Source organism: Sarcophilus harrisii, chromosome 3 (assembly GCF_902635505.1).
Source record: "Sarcophilus harrisii chromosome 3, mSarHar1.11, whole genome shotgun sequence".
NCBI lineage: Eukaryota > Metazoa > Chordata > Mammalia > Dasyuromorphia > Dasyuridae > Sarcophilus > Sarcophilus harrisii.
The window spans coordinates 43,484,030-43,503,025 of NC_045428.1; the positions used below are offsets into that span (position 1 = coordinate 43,484,030).

At 37.2% G+C, this 18,996-nt stretch overlaps 1 protein-coding gene across 1 annotated transcript; it reads left to right on the top strand.

Moving 5' to 3' along the window:
• The first annotated feature begins 674 nt into the window (after positions 1-674).
• TM4SF18 (transmembrane 4 L six family member 18) lies at positions 675-18,742 on the top strand. The gene is made up of 5 exons (XM_003766063.4): positions 675-1,415; positions 4,154-4,243; positions 9,871-10,013; positions 12,964-13,144; positions 18,205-18,742. The coding sequence occupies exons 1-5, from the start codon at positions 1,239-1,241 to the stop codon at positions 18,217-18,219; spliced, it is 606 nt and encodes a 201-aa protein (XP_003766111.1). The 5' UTR covers positions 675-1,238; the 3' UTR covers positions 18,220-18,742.
• The last annotated feature ends 254 nt before the right edge of the window (positions 18,743-18,996 follow it).

Consider the following 18,996-nt stretch of genomic DNA (forward strand, 5'->3'; position numbering starts at 1 on the left):
TAGAGACAAAGACAGAGAGACACACAGAGACACATACATCTGCAAAGACAGAGACTGAGAGACAGAGAAGACAGACACACAGAGATTCAGAAATAGAGATAGAGAGGAAGAGACAGAGACAGAGAGACAGAGAAGACAGAGAGACACACAGAGATTCAGAAATAGAGATAGAGAGAGGAAGAGACAGAGACGGAGACAAGATGGGGGTGGGGAAGAGGGAGAGGGAGAAAGAGAGGGAAAGAGAGAAGGAGAGGGAGAGAGCAATAGCCAGGTCTGTGCCTGGAGTACTGAAGAAAATTTGTACCTGCATCTTCCTAACTTTGAAGACAGCTCTTTATTGCCTCTGCCTCTCCCTCCCTGTCTCTGTCTCTGTATCTCTGTTTGTCTGTTCCTGTCTCTGTGTGTGTCTCTCTCTCTATCTCTGTATCTCTCAGATACATATATATATATATATATATATATATATATATATATATATTCACATATGCATGTGCATAGATGTATTTGTACATCTGTGTATACATACATAGATCACACACATACATACAAACTCCAGGAAAGGAAGATGGGCACTTGACCCGGGCATAAAGTGAAGCTGTGAGAATTCCCAGCACTCAAGGCTTGCTTCTCTAGTTTACCAGATTTTGTTTTCACTAAACCTCCTGCTTCCAACAGTTGGATGAAAGCTGCCTGGCTTTCCTTTCCTTTCTACAAACTTCCCTCTTAAAACTCACTCAGGGTTAAGGCAGGAGGTCTTTAATCTAGAGGAAAATGACACATTAAAACCAGAAAGAAAAAAAGACAGCCCACCTCATCACTTCTGGCACAGGATGAAGACAAACCGGACTCTTCAGCCAGTGATTATTGTCTATTGTTCCCTGAACAGTAAACTACTATTTAACGCTGATAATGTTTGGCTGGAGTTATAGCTAAGTAAGTAACCAGCTCCTCATGAATATGAAGTGAAAGTCTGACCCAGAAAAGAAAGTCACAGGTAGAAAGAAAGAGAGACAGAGAGAGAGAGAGAGAGAGAGAGAGAGAGAGAGAGACAGAGAGAGACAGAGAGAGAGAGGAGAGAGACAGAGAGAGAGAGAGAAAAAAAAAAAGGAAAGAAAAAAGAAAGTAAGAAAGAAAGAGAGAGAGAGAAAAGAAAAAAAGGGAAAAGTGGGAAAGAAGCCTTCAAATCCTTCTTGATACTCGAGTTCTACAGACTACCAGACTGCACTACCCACACCAAGATGGGGGCTCGGAGATGCAGTGGCTGCCTCAGTTGTCTGATAATTCCCCTTGCACTTTGGAGCATTATTGTTAATATCTTGCTATATTTTCCAAATGGACAGACTTCATATGCATCCAGCCACAAACTCACCAATTATGTATGGTATTTTGAAGGAATCTGTTTCTCAGGCATCATGGTAAGTTGCGTTTGGGAGATTTGGACTTGTCAGAAAAATGTTTTATTCTGAAGCAAAAGTGATAAATGAAGGGACTTTAATAACTGAGAACAGGGGCCAAGGGTGGGACATGATTGGTCAAACAACTGTTTGTAGTGTCACCAAAACAGAGAATCTAAGCATAATGAAGTTGGGAGGAAATTTGGCTTCCAGGACTAGAAAGTCCTTGGTTATCTAGATTTTATTTTTTTAAAGTTTATTTTAGGGTATTGACCCTCCAGATAAATTGTTTTTCTTAAGGACAGATTTAATGTCCTAATTGGCCATTTTTATAGCATCGCTGGTAGTAGGAAAGCCCATTGGAATTATTCTAAGTAGTCTGACATAATAAGTTATTTGGTTTTTGTTTTTAAAACAAAGAATTAGTTGATGATTAGTGCGTGACCATTTGATAACTGTTCTAAAGCTCAGTCAGGGGAGATGTATAACATCACGCGATCATAGTCCAGGAAGCGATCTCAGTAACCATTAAGATTTCTCATTTTAAAGATGAGAAAGTAGAACCTCAGAGTGGTCATTCCACTGGAGAGCTGAGATTTGAACTCAAGTTCTCTGACTCCAAATCTATCACATTCTCTCTACTGTCATCTCTAACTAAAAGAATATTTCTCACATATTAACTATGACTATGTAACATTTCTACCAACACAGGAGAGAATTTAATATAAATATGCCTTTAGGGTTGTTTTATTCTTAAAAGTTTACTTTTTTCCCCGCTTGTGAGGGAGAAGAGACCTAGTGTTAGGATAATCAAATTTTAAAAAGAAAGAGGATCATTGAATCATTTTTTTAAAAAATGCACCAATGAGAGCAGAAGCCCAGAAAGTAGCTCAGACAGTCTGCACAGCTTTAAATATTTTATGTTGAACTTTCATTTGATTACTTAAAGAAAAAAAAAGCAAATTATACATAATAGAGACTCAAATTTTCACATTCAACCATTGTCTGTTGTACTGTATATATGAAAGTGTTCATGTTAGTTGATATTAAGGTCAGAATTTTTTTAAAAAATTAAATACTGTTGTCAGAGAGTAGAATAGAGAAATGACTTAAATAATTTACCTAGAAAATGTGGCATTTTCTTGTAAAAATGAATTACAGAAGAAACATCTGGCTATCTTACTAAATGTGTGGACTCAGAAGACTGTACTATATAGTAAGATAGAACTGAGCTTACATAGCAGAAAAGCAACACACAAAGCTGGTAACTGGGATCCCAGTTATGAGAAAGGAACAAAATGAATTTTGCCTTTTTTTTAAGTCTTAGGTCCTAAAATTGAAAGCATTTGAAACCCAAAAGAGAATTAAAATGCAATGTAATTAAATTCCTTTTTTAAAAAAATGGTTCTGCGAAAAGAGTGGGAATCAATTGTTATCTTAGCTGGGACAGTTATGTCAGAGGCAGGATGAGGTAGTAGATAAGAATACTGAGCTTAGAATCAATAAGATCTGATTTCAAATCCCACCTCAGAAATTAGTTCTGTGCTACTGAGCAAATGTGACTTCAACTGTGTGTGCTTTAGGAACCTATTTTTTCAGTCAGAGATGGTGCTGACAAAGGCCTCATGACCAGCTCACAAATCATACTTCTTATTTTTGTCAAAGGATCTATAAACTATAAAAAAAAATTTAAATCCCCTTAGTAGGGAATTATTGCAGTAGGAGTTCAGATAGTTGATATTAGGCATAAAGATGTGATTCCAATAGTCTAGAGAAATCTCGGATGAGGAAGCTTGTTCTATAAATTCAGAGCAGTAATTGCAATTTTGTCATCTCGGAGCTACTTTGGACACTGAGACAGCAAGGGATTTTTATGTGTCTAAGTCAGAATTTGAACTCGGTCAGCTGCCTCTTTAGATGGTCAAACTCCAGAAATTCTGGCTACCAACCTAGACAATTGGAAGCAAACTCGGCTTATGTTTCTTGCATAAAGTTAATGTTTGACTGGAGAGTTCTTTTGGAGCTACAAGCCTCATAATACTTTGGGATGCAAGTCAGAAATGTGGAGTGATAATCAAATCAAATCAAATCAAATCAAATCAAAAATCTTTTTTTGGAGATTAAACCTTGTGTCTACAGACCAAGAACATTGCATGAAGTAAACTGAATTCATGGGTTTATTTGATTTATGTATATAGGCAACCTGGATAATTCAGAGAACACATTTCACTTTATTTCTTGAATTTTAAATACAGCCTGAGTCTCAGATGTTAATATATTAAAGGAGAGAGGCTAGTAAACAAAAGCAAAACTTCAGATGAATCATCTTCCCTCATCTATAGAGTCAGTGAGAAAATGGGAAAAGCTAGCCTGGATGGGAAATCCCCACTTTCTCATTAGTCAGAGACTATTAGTCAATGGTCATTAGTTAATGGATATTTCCTCCTCCTTTGTGGCTTTTCTTGGCAAAGATGCTGGAGTATTCCACCATTTTCTTCTCCAGCTCGTTTGTCAGATGGGGAAACTGAGGCTAACAGGATTAAGTGACTTGCCCAAGGTCACACAGCTGACGAGTGTCTGAAGCTGAATTTGGACTCAGAAAGATGAATTTTCTTGATACCAGACCCACCACTCTATCCACTACCCTTTATCATTGATAGTCATTAAATGAACAAAAAGTTGGTTTTGAGGATACTCAGTGTGATAAATATGAGGGCTAAGGAATCATCCTTAAACCTTTTATCTTTTCTCTCCTCCAGATGCTTATAGTAGCTGCAGCTCTCCTAATATTGGAGAGGAACACACCCTATAAATGCTGTCAGAGTGAGAACTGCAGCAAAAAATATATGGTAAGGACAGAGTCTGCTGTTGTTGCTTTCTAAGTAAGTTTGTTATTCTTCAGTTTGACTCTTCATGATCCCATTTGGATTTTTCTTAAAAAAGACACTGGAATGGTTTGTTATTTCCTTCTTCAGCCCATGTTACAGATGAGGAAACTGAGGCAAAAAATGACTTCCTTAGGGTCATACAGCTCAGAATTATCTGAGGCTGGATTTGTGCTCAAGCCCTTCAGACTCCAAGCCCAGCACTCTCTATACATTGTGCCACCTAGTTGCCCCTTTTCTTCTCAGTCAGTCTACTTTCTTTTCTCAATTAGTCTGTCTGCAGAAAACACCAAGATAGTGACAATAATAATGCTTTAATATATTTCAGTTCCATAATTGAACAACTAAAGTCTGGTTTCAAGACTTGTTATTCATTTCAAATAGCCAAAAACGAAGTATTTTGAAAGAATTTAAATGTCAGTTACACAATTTTCAGTAGGACCATTTAAGAGTGCAAATGGAGGACAATTTTGTGAGCGTACTTCTCCCCTGGAGGCTTTGGACATGGCCACTGGCAAACCTATCTGGCTTATGAGGAAAGTGCCGATGAGCATCTCCTACTCTCTAGGAGGGAAAATATGCTCATCAAATTGAAATGAAAGATGGGTAGAGAATTTAGGAAGTACATGGAAGCATGAATTTAGGGCCTGAAGGAAACTTGAAAGTCCAACTTTCCTGATTGTCCAGACAAGGAAACTGAGACCCAGAGATATTAAGTAACTTGCTCAAATTCACACAGAGAGCAAGTAGAAAAGCAGCTGTTGAAATAAGTTCTGGGACTTTTAATGGACTATAAGCTCACTATAGGTCTACACTGTGATACAATAGCCAGAAGTGCTACCACAAATGGATAGAATATGAATGAATGGTAGAAACAAGTCTAGAATTTCAGCTTCCCACTCTCTATTCAGGTCTATAGAATAAACCCAAACCCATTTTCTTCCAGACAGAAGGTGTCAAGCTTATAATCATTGGCTCCCTGTGAAGTAAACTTACTGTTATTGACATTAATGAAAGTTGATGGCAGAAAGATTTGGAACCCCAAGAATAGAGTACTACTCAACTCAACAAACATTTATTACTCGGTTATATTATATATAACATTATATAATATAATGTGTATATTATATTATATTATATTATAAGCACGGAGCTGAACACAAGATATAAAAAGAGACAAAAGACAGTGCTGACCTTGAGGAGCTTACAATTTAATTGAGACAAAGCAAAACCAAATGTATATGAACATTTCAGGATATGCAGGATAAATGACTTTAAAAGATTCAATATTTTTCAGTATCCTCAATAGCAAAAATTTCAATTGTGAAAATTCAAAAGTTAATTGATGAGATAAGTAGGACCTTTCTGCTGTGAGCACTAAACATGCAGTCTCCACAGGGAAGTGAGCTGATCAATGGATATCTAGTTTAAACAGGATATTGGCTTGAAAACTACAGAAGGGATTTTCCCTGAAATGACACTTTTGCATGGCCAGCCCTCACCTTTTAATGAGCTTAGATTCATTAATATATAATTAACACCAATTCTCCCTCCTCCCCCCAACATAAAGGTCCCTGGGTAATTACACAGACCCTTGGACCCTCTTTGTCTCTTCCCCCATTATGGCTTGCTGACTTTTTTCCATCAGCCAGTCCTAGGCATTCTTGCTCTATGAAGGAGCCACTTTTGTCCCAACAGAGCTGCCTCCTCTAAGGAGAAATGCCCACTGGCATTTCACTACTGGGTGCTGTTACCCAAATAAATGCCTTGGCTTGGATGGGAGATAGTCTGAGTTTGAATTCTTTTGAGAAGATGCCATGACATATGCAACATTAATTATTTATGATTTTTCTAGTAAACATTTTATTATGATACCATATGATATATCATTAAAATAAGAAGCTGATATGATCTTGGGCTCTATTGAAAGCTACCTATCACCCAAGAATGAGAAGATGGCCCCAGTCAGCCCACAAATCGGTAGTTCACTTGTGGCCAACATATTTTAGAAAGGATGCTGATAAGAGCCAGAGAGCATTCAGAGGAGGGGAAAGGATGGCGAAGAGCCTCAAGTCCATGCTATAGGAAGATTAGTGGTAGAAGCTAGGAATATTCAGCCTGAAGAAGAAATGATTTCTGAGTATATGATAGTTTTCTTCAAATACCCCAAGGTTTAAATAACAAATTATCAGATGAAAGATTAAAAAAAAAAAAAAAAAACTGGTTCTGTTTGACAGAACTGGGGAAAAGTAGGAGGAATGAGAGGAAAATAAAAAAAGGAGAAATGGCATTCTGGGTCTTGGGCAAATCCAGTCTTCCTGACTGCTGTCCTGCCTCTGGACTTGGATGATCAGGAAGAGAAAGTGGGGCCAACAACTTTGTGCAATTCTGCCTCACTGCCTCACAGCCAAGCCATCATTTATGATGTCATTAATCTTCTTCGAAAACAAAAAAAAACAAACAAACATCACAACCTAAGGAAAAACTCCCCAGCCATCCCAGCCATCCCAAAGTGAGCTGAGCCATGTCCAGAGGGAGTAGCTGCAGTCTCTTTTCCATCTTCAAGCAAAGGCTTAGTGACTGTCATCAAAACCCAGCAACAGACACATGCTACAAAGAGAATTTGTTGTTTTCTAGGTAGGTTGGGTTTCTGCTTGTTTTTTTCCCTTAGACTGAAGTCTCTTCTGACGCTGAACTTCTGTGTTGCTTTTTAAATTTTTAATGTATTCCCAAAGCTTTGTCTTCCATCTTGTCTCTGTAATTAGATCTTCCAGTGCTTTGGATCAATGAAAAAAGTGATGTAATATAAGGGGAAAGTACTGGATTTGTCATCACAAGTCCGAACTTCTGGTTGCTACTTATGGGGCAAGTCACCTTTTTCTGAGGCCATTTTTTTTCACCTATAAAATTGGCTGAATGATCTCCCTTCCAATTCAAATATTCTGTTAAGCTATTGTAGTAATGATAGTAGTAATATTTCATCTAGGCTTCCAAGAGTTATGGGAAAAAAGGGGACAGGAGAAGACAGGAAGTGAGATCTTTGATGTGGGTTACACAAGAATCTCTCTTTTTTTTATCTCATGATTTTGATTTGTTCTAATAGATATGTCAGCAGGCAGTCCACTGGGGAACTATGAACACCTTAGCCAAGATATCAAGTTTTAAGATAATGGAGATTTCTTGAAAGGGAAATGGGAAATTTTTCTAATTTTCAATCTCAAAAAGATAGTTTAACTACCATCGAAAGTAGGGAGAATCCTAAGAGCAATGATATTCCCTTCCTAGAAATTATTCATTTGAGTGAAACGTGTCTGGTTGTGATTGTGGTTGTTGTTGGGAAGTTTTTGCTTTTTTAATTTTGCCAACTAACAGAGGCAGACCATACAGTACTAAATGTTCTGGGAATGAGTGTGGGGATCATTTCTACTGTTCTAGGAAAACTACTAATTTTTTTTCTAAGTACCTTGATAAGTTTGCTAATTTCTTAAAATGAATAAATTCTTTCTTAACCTGGCTCTGATGAATTTGTTACACTCTTTCCATGCCAGGTTTTGTTTTGATGACATGATAAATCCAGATTATAAAACATAGCTGGAAGAACTCACAGTGATCATTTAGTTCAGCCTTTCCTGATGAGGAAATTGAGATTCAAAGGTGGAGTGATTTGACCAAAGTCAAGTGATAAGCTGTTAGCCAAGCCAAGACTTCTGACTCTGCTCTATATCATACTACAGTGCTTCCCACCAGAGAATATACTTCCTTTTTTTTTTTTTTTCATTGAACATCACAAAACCAGACACAGGAAATGTCTCTATTCTTTAAAAAGAGAAGGAAGGACGTGAGGGAGGGCGGCTAGAGAAAGGGAGAGAGAGAAAGAAGAGACACTAGATGGCTTTGCCACAACAAGCTTGGCTGGTTATCTCTCTGCCTTAACACGGATTGCTGAACCTATTGCTACCTCTCCAAATTGTTTTTCTTTTAAAACTATTATCACTAACTTCTCTATTGTTTGTCAGTGGTATCTTTATTCTCCCAGTCATCCTGAATCAGAAGCTTCAAGTTCTTCTTATTATATCCCTCTCCTTTGCCTCCCCACTCCAATCTTTGCTAAATCATTATAATTCTTTCTTTTAATGTCTCCCATACCTATTTCTTCTCTTCCTCTTTCTACTGTCACCACTTTAATTCAGACTCATCATTTCATACTTGGATCATCTCAATAATCTGCTACCTGATCTTTCGGACTCTCCCTTCTCCCCTCTCCAATCTAGATACCAAATTAAGAATTGTAAAATACTATTTTCATTATGTCCCATTGCTCTAAAACTTTCAATACCTCTTTATCTGCAGGCTAACATTTAAATTCAAGGACATCCAAGGACATTCATAATATTATCCCATTCTATCTTTCCAACTTACTACTCCTTTATAAGAACTTTTCAGAACAACCAGACTAATCTATTCAGTGCCCTTTATGCACAGCATTTCCATTCTCATATTTGAATCTTGGCTTCCATTGGTTTTTTTCCCCTCCTACCTTATATGTCTTCCTTCTGCTTTCTATCTTCAAGGACAGATGCTATTTTCTCTGTATACCTTTTTCTGATCACCCTAGCCCATGAAATTCTCTTTATTCTGAGCTCCCATAGCACTTATTTACATAATTATTTGGGACTTACCACATACTCTTTGTATCAATAGTTATAGTTCATATACATGTTTTTTTCCCACATGGAATGATGGGTAGAATACTGGACTTAGAATTAAAATGGACCAGATTAAATTCTCACTTAGCTATGTAATTTATCAACCTTAGTTATATAATGATCTACATTACTGGAAGGAGTTCTTCCACTAGAAGTTCCCTGTACTAATGATATCAGAGATTCTTCACACTGTCAGATACTTTCCAAATTGGCTGTTAAATCCTTGAGAACAACTGTGTCTTTTGCCTCCATTTTATCCCAAGGCATGGTATCTTGAACATAATAAGGATTTAATAAGTTGTTGATGGCTTATAAGAATCCCTTCACAATATCTGTGCCATAAATTAATTATATGACCCGTATAACACTGGACTACAAACAATTTGGTCAATCATACAATTTTGGTTTATATGATATGAAACTAAAAAGTACTTTAAAATGGACTTTGCAAACCATTAGAATCATAAGTCCAGTAAGGTGACTGATGTTTTGTCTCTGGGTTCCATATTTAGAAGGTACGCTTGAAATCCTCAGAACTAATAGAATTTAGCATCTAGTTAACAAAAAGTTATAGTGGAAAGTTATCAAGATGGCAGACTATAAAGTGCTCTGTCCCTGTCACTTCTACTCACCCTTAATATTTCAATTAAGGAAGAGTTTTATGTGTCTTTCTCCAGGCACAGAAGTTCTACTTGCCCATAATTAAAAATTACTAGTTATAAATTTATAGAGCAATTAGATTTAGAGTGGACATTTGTTTATTAACACTTTACACAATGAGGTAAGTTCAAGTGAGATTGAGAAAGGAGGTACCTATGTGAACATTAACTGCAAATACCCTTGGTCTTGTTTAATGTCACTAAAATTCTTCTATATTTAATTTAGAGTTTACTCTCCATTATCTTTTCTGTCCTTGGAATTGCTTTCTCCGGATATTGCTTGGTGATATCAGCATTGGGATTAGTGCAAGGACCCTACTGCCGTACCCTCAATGGCTGGGAATATGTCTTTGAAGATACCACAGGGAGGTAAGATGAAACTTCCCAATTCATGGAAGTGAGGGAAGGCAACTAACATTCACCCACTGGTTCAAAACTCCTATTAGTATTTGTCATCCAATGCTAATTAGTTTTATAACAAATTGGAAACATAAAAATGATCTTCCCAAATGGTAATATTTGTTAACAGATGTAATTGTTCATAGATAAATCTAGACATATTGAGGTTTCCCCCCCTAATCATTGGAAATCTTGGTTATTCAGTACTTAAGAAGTTATCAGAGAGCTATAAAAAAAGGAAGCATTTGATCTATGCCTTAGAATGGAGTTTACTTGGGGAAGGTTGGGGCAAGGTAATATTAGCTTGGTGTAAATTATAAATTAGTGATGGAGCTGGGATGTAAGCTTACTTGCATACTTTCATGAATGGGTCAGACTTGCTTTTTATTCATTGGGAAGACAGATACAAGAAGCTGCATTGTAAAGTGGATAAAGGAGTGGACTGGGAGGTATAAAAACCTGAGTTCTTCTGATACCTATTATTTCTGTGATGCTGGTCAGGTCATAAGACAGCTCACATCTCATCTTCTACAAAGACTTCCCTCTGCTCTTTATATATGTAGTATGTATCTAGTTATTTACATATTGTCTTTTCCGTTAGGAAGGGATCTGAGAGCAAGGGACATGCATTTTTGTTTGGTTTTGTTTTGCTTAACACAGTTCCTAGTAAACAGTAAGGGCTTAATTATAGACTGACTATTTACTAAGCCAGTTGCAGTCATTGCCTTGGCGAAGGAAGGTCCCATATCATGACACTAGCTCTGCCCATTATCTTTTGGCAGTGAGGAGAGAAAGACCATAGTGTCTCAAATAGGGGCAATAGCTGAGGTTCCTACTTTGGGACACCTCACATGGGTGACAGCTGATCAATGACCCAGAGAGTCAATTGAAGAAGGAAGTTGCTCTGTCATAAGGAGAAGGAAACCTGAAGCAAACCATGAGTGATTGACTTCCTTGTCTCCAGTTCCCCATCCTGAGCATTGATGTTTGTTTTCATGTTTCCCCAATCCCATCAGCAGCCTTTGTTCTTGGTTCTCACCTTCAGGACAAGGAGATAGCTGTGTTCATCCTAAGCTTCCTTAAGCACCAAATTTTCATAATTGAGTACCTGACCTTTTCATGTTTATTGTGATGTAAAATCTTCAGTCCGGAATTTAGTTTCACAGAGTATCAGTTCACAATTTCTCTTTCCACCAAATGGCTTAGAGGAAAATTTAAATCTGCCTGCCAAGAGAATCTTTGTATTAAGAAGTTTTGTCATGCAAACACAAATTTAAAAAAAAAAGGAAGAGGAAAAAAACTAAGCCTAATGCCACACAAATATTAAGGCAGAATGGTAAAAGAGCCAGAAAGTCGGTCAAATACCTTGAGTCCAAGGGGCAGAAGGGTGTGTTTTTGGGTCCCTGCCCTTAGTTAGATTAGGATCAATTATGTTGACTGAGCAGGAGGGCAGAATCACAGGATTGGGAGATATCTCAGTGGGCAGCCCATAACTGAACAAGGTTTTCCCCCCTCATTTCCCAAACATACTCCAAAAGTGGTCATCCAGCCTTTCCTAGAAGATTTCCAATAATGGAATATTCAGAAAAGCAGCCATTCCTTTTTTGAACGTTGAAAGATTAGGATATTTTTCCTGACAGCCTCCACCCATTATTCCTAGGTATTGTCTCTTTTGTAAAGAGCTATTTAGCCACTCCAGATACCACCAGGGTATTTAGATACAGGGACATTAGTAAAATTGACATGATGCAACTTGGGATCAAGTTGAAAAATGTTTGGCCAAATTCTTTTGATCATTTTATATTCTTGCGTAGTATCAGGTCCAGTAGAACATCCTCTGGGATCATTCCAACCTACCCTGAACTAGAGAATTCATTGCTTCCAATCCTTTGGAACTTATTTGTGGCCAACCTGTGGTAGAGCTTTCCAAACTTGTATTGGTTTTATCAACCATGGTTGATCACCCTGTACCATGATCCCAACACAGTGATGCCATTTTTGGTCCTCTTCAAGAATGAAAGATACCCACCCACCAACTCGATCATGTATCATCTTAAATTGCTTTCGAACAAAGATGGAGGAGAGATGGTATGGTATGGAGGAGAGAAGACTGAACTTGGAATCAGGATTCTAATCCAGAGTTCTAGTCCCATCACAACTTTTCTAAGCCTCAGTTTCCCCATCTATAAAATGAGGAGTTTGGATAAAATGATTCTAAAGTTTTTTTTCCAGTTCTAAATCAATAATCCCATGAGAAGTAGAAAGAGAGCTGTTCTTGAAGTCCAGAAAGCTTGATTTTATGACTCATCTCTGAGAGATCTTGGATCTGTGAGCCAAGGCAAATCATTTTAGAAAACACAAAAATACAAACAGTTTACATTCATTTCCCAGTGTTCTTTCTTTGGCTGTAGCTGCTTCTGTCCATCATTGATCAATTGAAACTGAGTTAGATCTTTTCTTTGTCGAAGAAATCCACTTCCATCAGAATACATCCTTATATAGTATCGTTGTTGAAGTGTATTATGATCTCCTGGTTCTGCTCATTTCACTCAGCATCAGTTCATGTAAGTCTCTCCAGGTCTCTCTGTATTCATCCTGCTGGTCTTTTCCTTTGAGGCAATAAGTTCAAACCTGCACTGGTAGATAGAGTTCTTAATACTAAAAACTCATGGGTTCAGGCCCTATTCCCCTTCTGTCCTTTAGTCTTTGATCTCTAATTCCTTGAGGGGAGAAGCTAAGTTTATTTTCATATAACCTACACCTACTAGCACAATAAGTACAGAAGGAACCTGGGAAATACCTGTTGCTTGCAAGAATGAATGTTAAAACAGCTTTGAATTTTTCAGCTACCTTTGCATCATTCTAGATGGAATAAAAATGAGTCATCAGTCTCATTTTGCCCATTTTTCTCCTCTTACAGTTTCCTCAGTGATCCTAGCACATGGAGTCAGTGTCTGGAGCCTGCTCATGTAGTCGAATGGAATATTATTTTATTTTCTATTCTTATAACGCTCAGTGGTCTCCAGGTGATCATCTCTCTCATCAAAGTGATCATTGAACTCAGCAAGATCCTGTGCACAACCTACTCAGTCATAATACAGGTAACCTGCTACTAAAACCAAGTAGACTCAGAAGGGAGCCAGCGTTGCTCTGTTTCTGGAACTCACTTCATCTACCTGGTTGCCAGGGTCTGTAAATTATTTTTTCACAATTTCCTTCAATCCATCTCTTTGTTTCTGTTTCCATTGGCATTATCCTCCATTATATTCTTACCACCCATCTAATGCCTAGGGCAGTGGTTCTCAAACTTTTGTTTTCGGTATCTTTATCCTATTAAAAATTATTGAGGATCTCTCCAAAGCGTTTTTGTTTATCTGGATTATATTTATAGACATTTACCATATTGGAAATAAAAACTATTTTTGAATTTGTAGACCCTGCAAAAGGGTTTCAGAGATCCCCAGGATTCTCTAGACCATACTTTGAGAACCACTGGCCTAGGGTATTATAAGCTGCTTCCTGCCTGAGCTTCCTGCTTCTGGACTCTGCTCATCCAACCTTTGTGGAAAGGCAGAATGGTGCAGTGAATCACCCATCCCTCTGCTTGGACTTCCTTCCCATCCCTTCTTACACCCCAGTCCCCACCTATGGAAATGTTACCCATTCTTCAATGTTTGACTCAAATCTCCCTCTTCCTCTCCTTTCCTTTCCTCCTTTCTTTCCTATTTTGTTTTTCCTCCTCCTCCTCTTTCCCACTCTCCTCTTCCTTTCCTTCTTCCTTCTCCTTTTCTTGCTTTTCTGTTATGATTCCTTCCCACATCTCCCCAGCCATGAATAATTCCCTCCTTGTCTTCATGTTTGTAGCCTTGTATTTGTACCAGACACATAGTACTTATAATACATGGGCTAAAAGTCATTTGTGCATATGTCTCATGAGAATGTTTTGCATGATTTCATATGCATAATCGGCATTGTATTTCTAGCCTTGTCAATATGTGAGGGAAAGTATGGAGGAAGAGAAAGAGGAATTAAAAATAAAAATAAAATATGTCTTAAAAGAGGTAATTTGGTAGAGAGAAAGTGTTCTGGAATTGGAAACTGGAGGACCTGGATTTGAATTCCGTGTGCTATGGGCAATTCTGACCCACAGTATTTTCATCTATAAAACAGAAAGAAGATGACTTCTAGTCTAGTTGTGAGGATCAAATACATAAGAATAAAAGTATCATATGTAAGCCCTCTTATTGTTATATAATACTATGATGTACATGTATGTATACATGTAACATTATATTTCCAACTAGCTATCAGTTCTTTGACATCAGGGCCTGGACTTTAAATTTTTTTTTTTGTTTTAATTTGTTTTGTTTACACATGTACATACATTTTTTATATATTTCCATATGAGTTACATTAGGAGAAAAAAATTAGAAAGGAAAAAATCATGAGAAAGGAAAAAAAAGGTGAAAATAATGTGAACTGATCCACATTCAGTTTCCATAGGACTCTTTCTGGAAGCAGATGGCAGTTTTCATTCAAAGTTTATTATGATTGCCTTGGATCATTGAATTGTTGAGAATTAAGTCTATCATAGTGAATCATCACACAATGTTGATGTCGGTGTGTACAATGTTTTCCTGGTAATGCTCGCTTCAGTCAGCATAAGTCATGTAAAATTTTTCAGGCTTTTCTGAAATCAGCTTGTTCGTCATTTTTTTATAATACAATAATATTCCATTACTTCCATATACCATAACTTATTCAGCCATTCCCCACTTGATGAGCATCTGCTCATTTTCTAATTCTTTGCCACTACAAAAAGAGCTGCTGCAAACATTTTTGCACAAGTGGGTCCTTTTTCCTGTGGGGGTTGGACATTTTTGTGTCCCTCACAACACCCTACATACTCTCAAGAAGAATTTGGTAAATGAACGAACAAAGATTACAGAATTTATAAATTTCAAATTGTCTGGATTTGGGAAAGAAAGCACTTGCATGTTCTATAATGTCTCTAGTATGGCTGAAACACAGTAACCTGGGTAGGAGGCAGGGGCCCAAATTCCACCCTTAGGAAAGTTGGCTAATCTCAATTGCTTCTGTCTGTGGTTTTGAAACCTTCCAGGAATTGATGGGAAGTTAGGTCTTCTGCATGGTAAATGACCTCATAGCTCTGAAGTCTTCAGTTCTAGACTTGGTGGGGATATGAAAAATGGCATATACTTTGGACAAACAACTCAGGATCCTTCCCCTGAAGGCAGAGAACTTGGAACTGTCAGTAGCATTACCTAAGTTGATCTGCAGGAACAATTTTGAACTGTGTGTTTTGCCAATTAACTAGGAGTCAGTGAGCAAATAAGCACTAATTAAGCACTATTTGTGTGCCAGGTACTGTGCTGAGTGCTAAGGAGAGAAAGCAAGCCAGCCTATGTATATGCACGTGCATGTGTGTGTGTGTGTGTGTTAGAGATAATCTCTGTGGAGGCACAAAGATTAAGCTTTGAGAATGGGTTCTTTATATTCCCCATTTGATAAGTGTTCAAAAGATATGGCCTATACCCAAAGGGCTATAAAATCATGCGTATTCTAACAAAGGCATAAATTCCAAAAGAGATTTTTTTAAAGGAAAAAATCTATATGTATAAAAATATTTATAGCCACTCAAAAAATGGAAATCGAGGGGATGCCCATTAATTGGGGATTGGCTGAATAAACTATGGTATGGGATTGTGAAGGAATATTATTGTTATATAAGAAATGATGGACAGGATGCTATCAGAAAAAACATTTTACATTTCTTTTTAAAATATTGAGGTTCATATTCTCCCCCTTCCCAACATCTCCATTGAGAAGGCCCATCTGAAATTGTATGAAACATTTCCATAAAAATCATGTTGCAAAAGAAAAAATAGCTCCCATATCCCCCCCAAAAAGAACCCTCAAGGAAAAAAAAGTACAAACAATATCCTTCAATCTGTATTCACATACAATAAGCTCTTTCTCTGGGAATTCATAGCATTTTTCATCATAAGTCCTTCAGAGTAATCTTGGATCATTGCATTGCTGAAAATAGCAAATTCATTCACAGCTGATCAGCCCACAACTTTGCTTTTACTATGTACACTATTATGTCCTTGTCACTTTGCTTGAGCTCATGAAAGACTTTGCAAGGTTTTTCTTTGAACCTGAAGCAAAAGACTTTATATCTGATATTAGAAGTCATAAAGAACAAGTCGGGATGAATGTATAAGAAGATGCTTTTTAGAAAGATCTGTTGGACAATTGAGGGAAAGATGAGCTGGAATGTGGAAAGAGCTAAGGTCAGGAGATAACTGGTGATGGGGCCTGCACCAGGGTGGTGACAGTGTCAGGGAGAGACTAGCATCAACAAGAATGGTCAATGATATGGATGTGGAGGGATGGCAATTGAGAATGAAGAATGAATGCTATCTTGGTTGCAAGCTGAAATGATTAGAAGGTTAATGGTGTTTTCAACTGCAATGGGGAAGTTAGAAAGAGAAGAAAATTTGATGGAAAAGATAGTGAGTTCAGTTTTGGCCATACTGAATTTAAGCTATATATTGGATATCTGGTTCCAGATGCTAATTAGATAGGTGGAGATATGAGATTGGTAAATCTATAACAATTAGGTCTTAGAATCAGCTGTATGGGGATAATTGAATCCATGGGAACTCACGAGATTACCAAACAAAATAGTATAGAAGAAGAAGAGAAGAGGTCTTGATAGACCCTTGAGAGACACTTACCATTGGGATGAGTAACCTGGACAAAGGTCTAAGAAAGGGAACTGAAAAGGAGAGGTAAGACATGCATGAGAAAAACCAGGAAAGACCTGGAAAGGACAGGATATAAAAAAAAAAAAAAAAAAAAAAAAAAAAAAAAAAAAAAAAGTGGATGGTCAATTCATTTTCCGCAGGCAAAGGCAGCAGAATGATCAATTAGTTTGAGAACTGAAAAAAAAAAGCCATTAGATTTGGCAATTAAGCGATCATTGATAATTTTGGAGAAAATAGTTTTAATCAAATGATTTAATTAGAAATCAGATTATAGTGTGTTAAGAGGAGAGGGAGAGGGACATAAATGGAGATGCTGATCATACATGGCCATTTATTCAACACGCAAGCTACACTAATCGGAGAAATGTTTGGGTAGCCCCCCCTAGGACTGAAAGAGGATGCAAAAGTCCACAATCTCAGAGACGTGAGTTGACCTGGTCATATACATTCTCTATGTGTTTCATTTACCTTGAGACCATAGGTGTGTGCTCGCTTTCCTGACAGATGCATTGGTGAGAGTGATATTGAGGTCTGAGAGGAGAATATCTTTTTTTTTTTCATTTTTAATATTTTGGTTAAGGCTGAATATTAGTGGTTCACTTGTTAATGGGAAATAAAGCTGGTGGTGGATCATGAGTTACAGTGTTAATGAGAAGAACAGGTTCCTGAAAATTATAGTAGTAGTCAAGTAGATGCCCTAGAGGGTTTAATGCAAAGTCCATGGTAGTTGAGAGCTTCTAGGATGATACTCATAGGTAGACCGAAAGGCCATCTAGTTCAATACACTCACTTAACAGATGAAGAAATTGTGGCCCAGAGAAATGATTTGTTAAAGAAAGTACATGTCAGAGGCAGGATTTGAAACCAGGTTCTGGCTTGGCCAGATTATCAAAGACTATTATCAAAAGCCTTTCTTCTAGATTTACCCCTTGGATATATCAGTGAATATTTTGGACAGTGAAGAGAATAAAAGATTATTTTATTCAACAAAAACAGCTGCAGTTCCCAAAATCTAACATATTAGCAAGGTCAGTGCATTTCAAAACCTTTTTGTTAGCAAAGTCTAACCTACAGAAACATCATTCAGCTCCAGGAAAGCTAAAATAAAGGCCTGTGGTAAAGAAAGACCTAATAAATGCTTTGTTAGCAAAAAAAGAGCATTAATATTTCAGGAAGTTCAAAAGTCTCAGCATTTAATTTGTAATATCTTTCTTAGTATTGGATTTCTCCAGATAAATAAGATTCCTTCCTACCCATTCTCCCCAAACAAAGAATCATTTTTCTGTTTTATTTTCAAACTACTATGTTATCCCTCAAATCACATTTACAGCTTTACTTAACTTGCTTTTTTTTTTTAATTTTTCTAGCCTGGAATCATTTGAAAGAGGAAAAAAGAGTTCTTTTCGTGAGCTCCTGACCTGACCATCAACCTTACTTGTATAGACTTGTGGATACAAAAACATTCAAATGATGTGATTTCTTGATGATGCTCCTCATTCTTCCTCAGAGCCATTCCCTTTATTGCAGGTCCAAACTTCAGTAAGATTATTAATCAATTAGTCAACAATCATTTATTATGCAGATTCTGTGTTCCAGACACTATATTAGGCACCACGTAATGGGCTAATTGTAAGCTCATACATCTAGAGTTGAAAAGCTCAATAGCCTTTTAGTACAAGGCTTAGGGAACTTAATTCATTCATGTAATGAGTGTTAGACACAGTATTTGAACCCAGACCTCCTAATTCCAGACCAATGATATTTCCAGTGTACTATGATGCTTCCCTTGATCATTCTGCCCTTCCATTTTATTCTGGTCCTTCCCAACTCTAGAGGCAGAAGGGAAGCAAAAAATAAGTGATCTCTGCAATATATCACAATAAAAATTTTAAAAGTTTTTTTAAAGAGATCCTTTTCTTTCTTTTTAAATCATAAAGATATCATATTATTTCTCACTAATAATTCTCCCTAATTTCAAGGAAAAATAGTTGAAGAAAGTCAACCAACACAATACTTATATAAGATGGTGTATGCAATACTTTGCCTTCTCTGCTGAGAAGGGAGTGGACCTCATCATCTATCAAGAACCATATTTATAAGAGCTTCCAATCTGAATCTAAATGCTTTTGTATTTTATGTTGTTTTCCTTTATATTATCT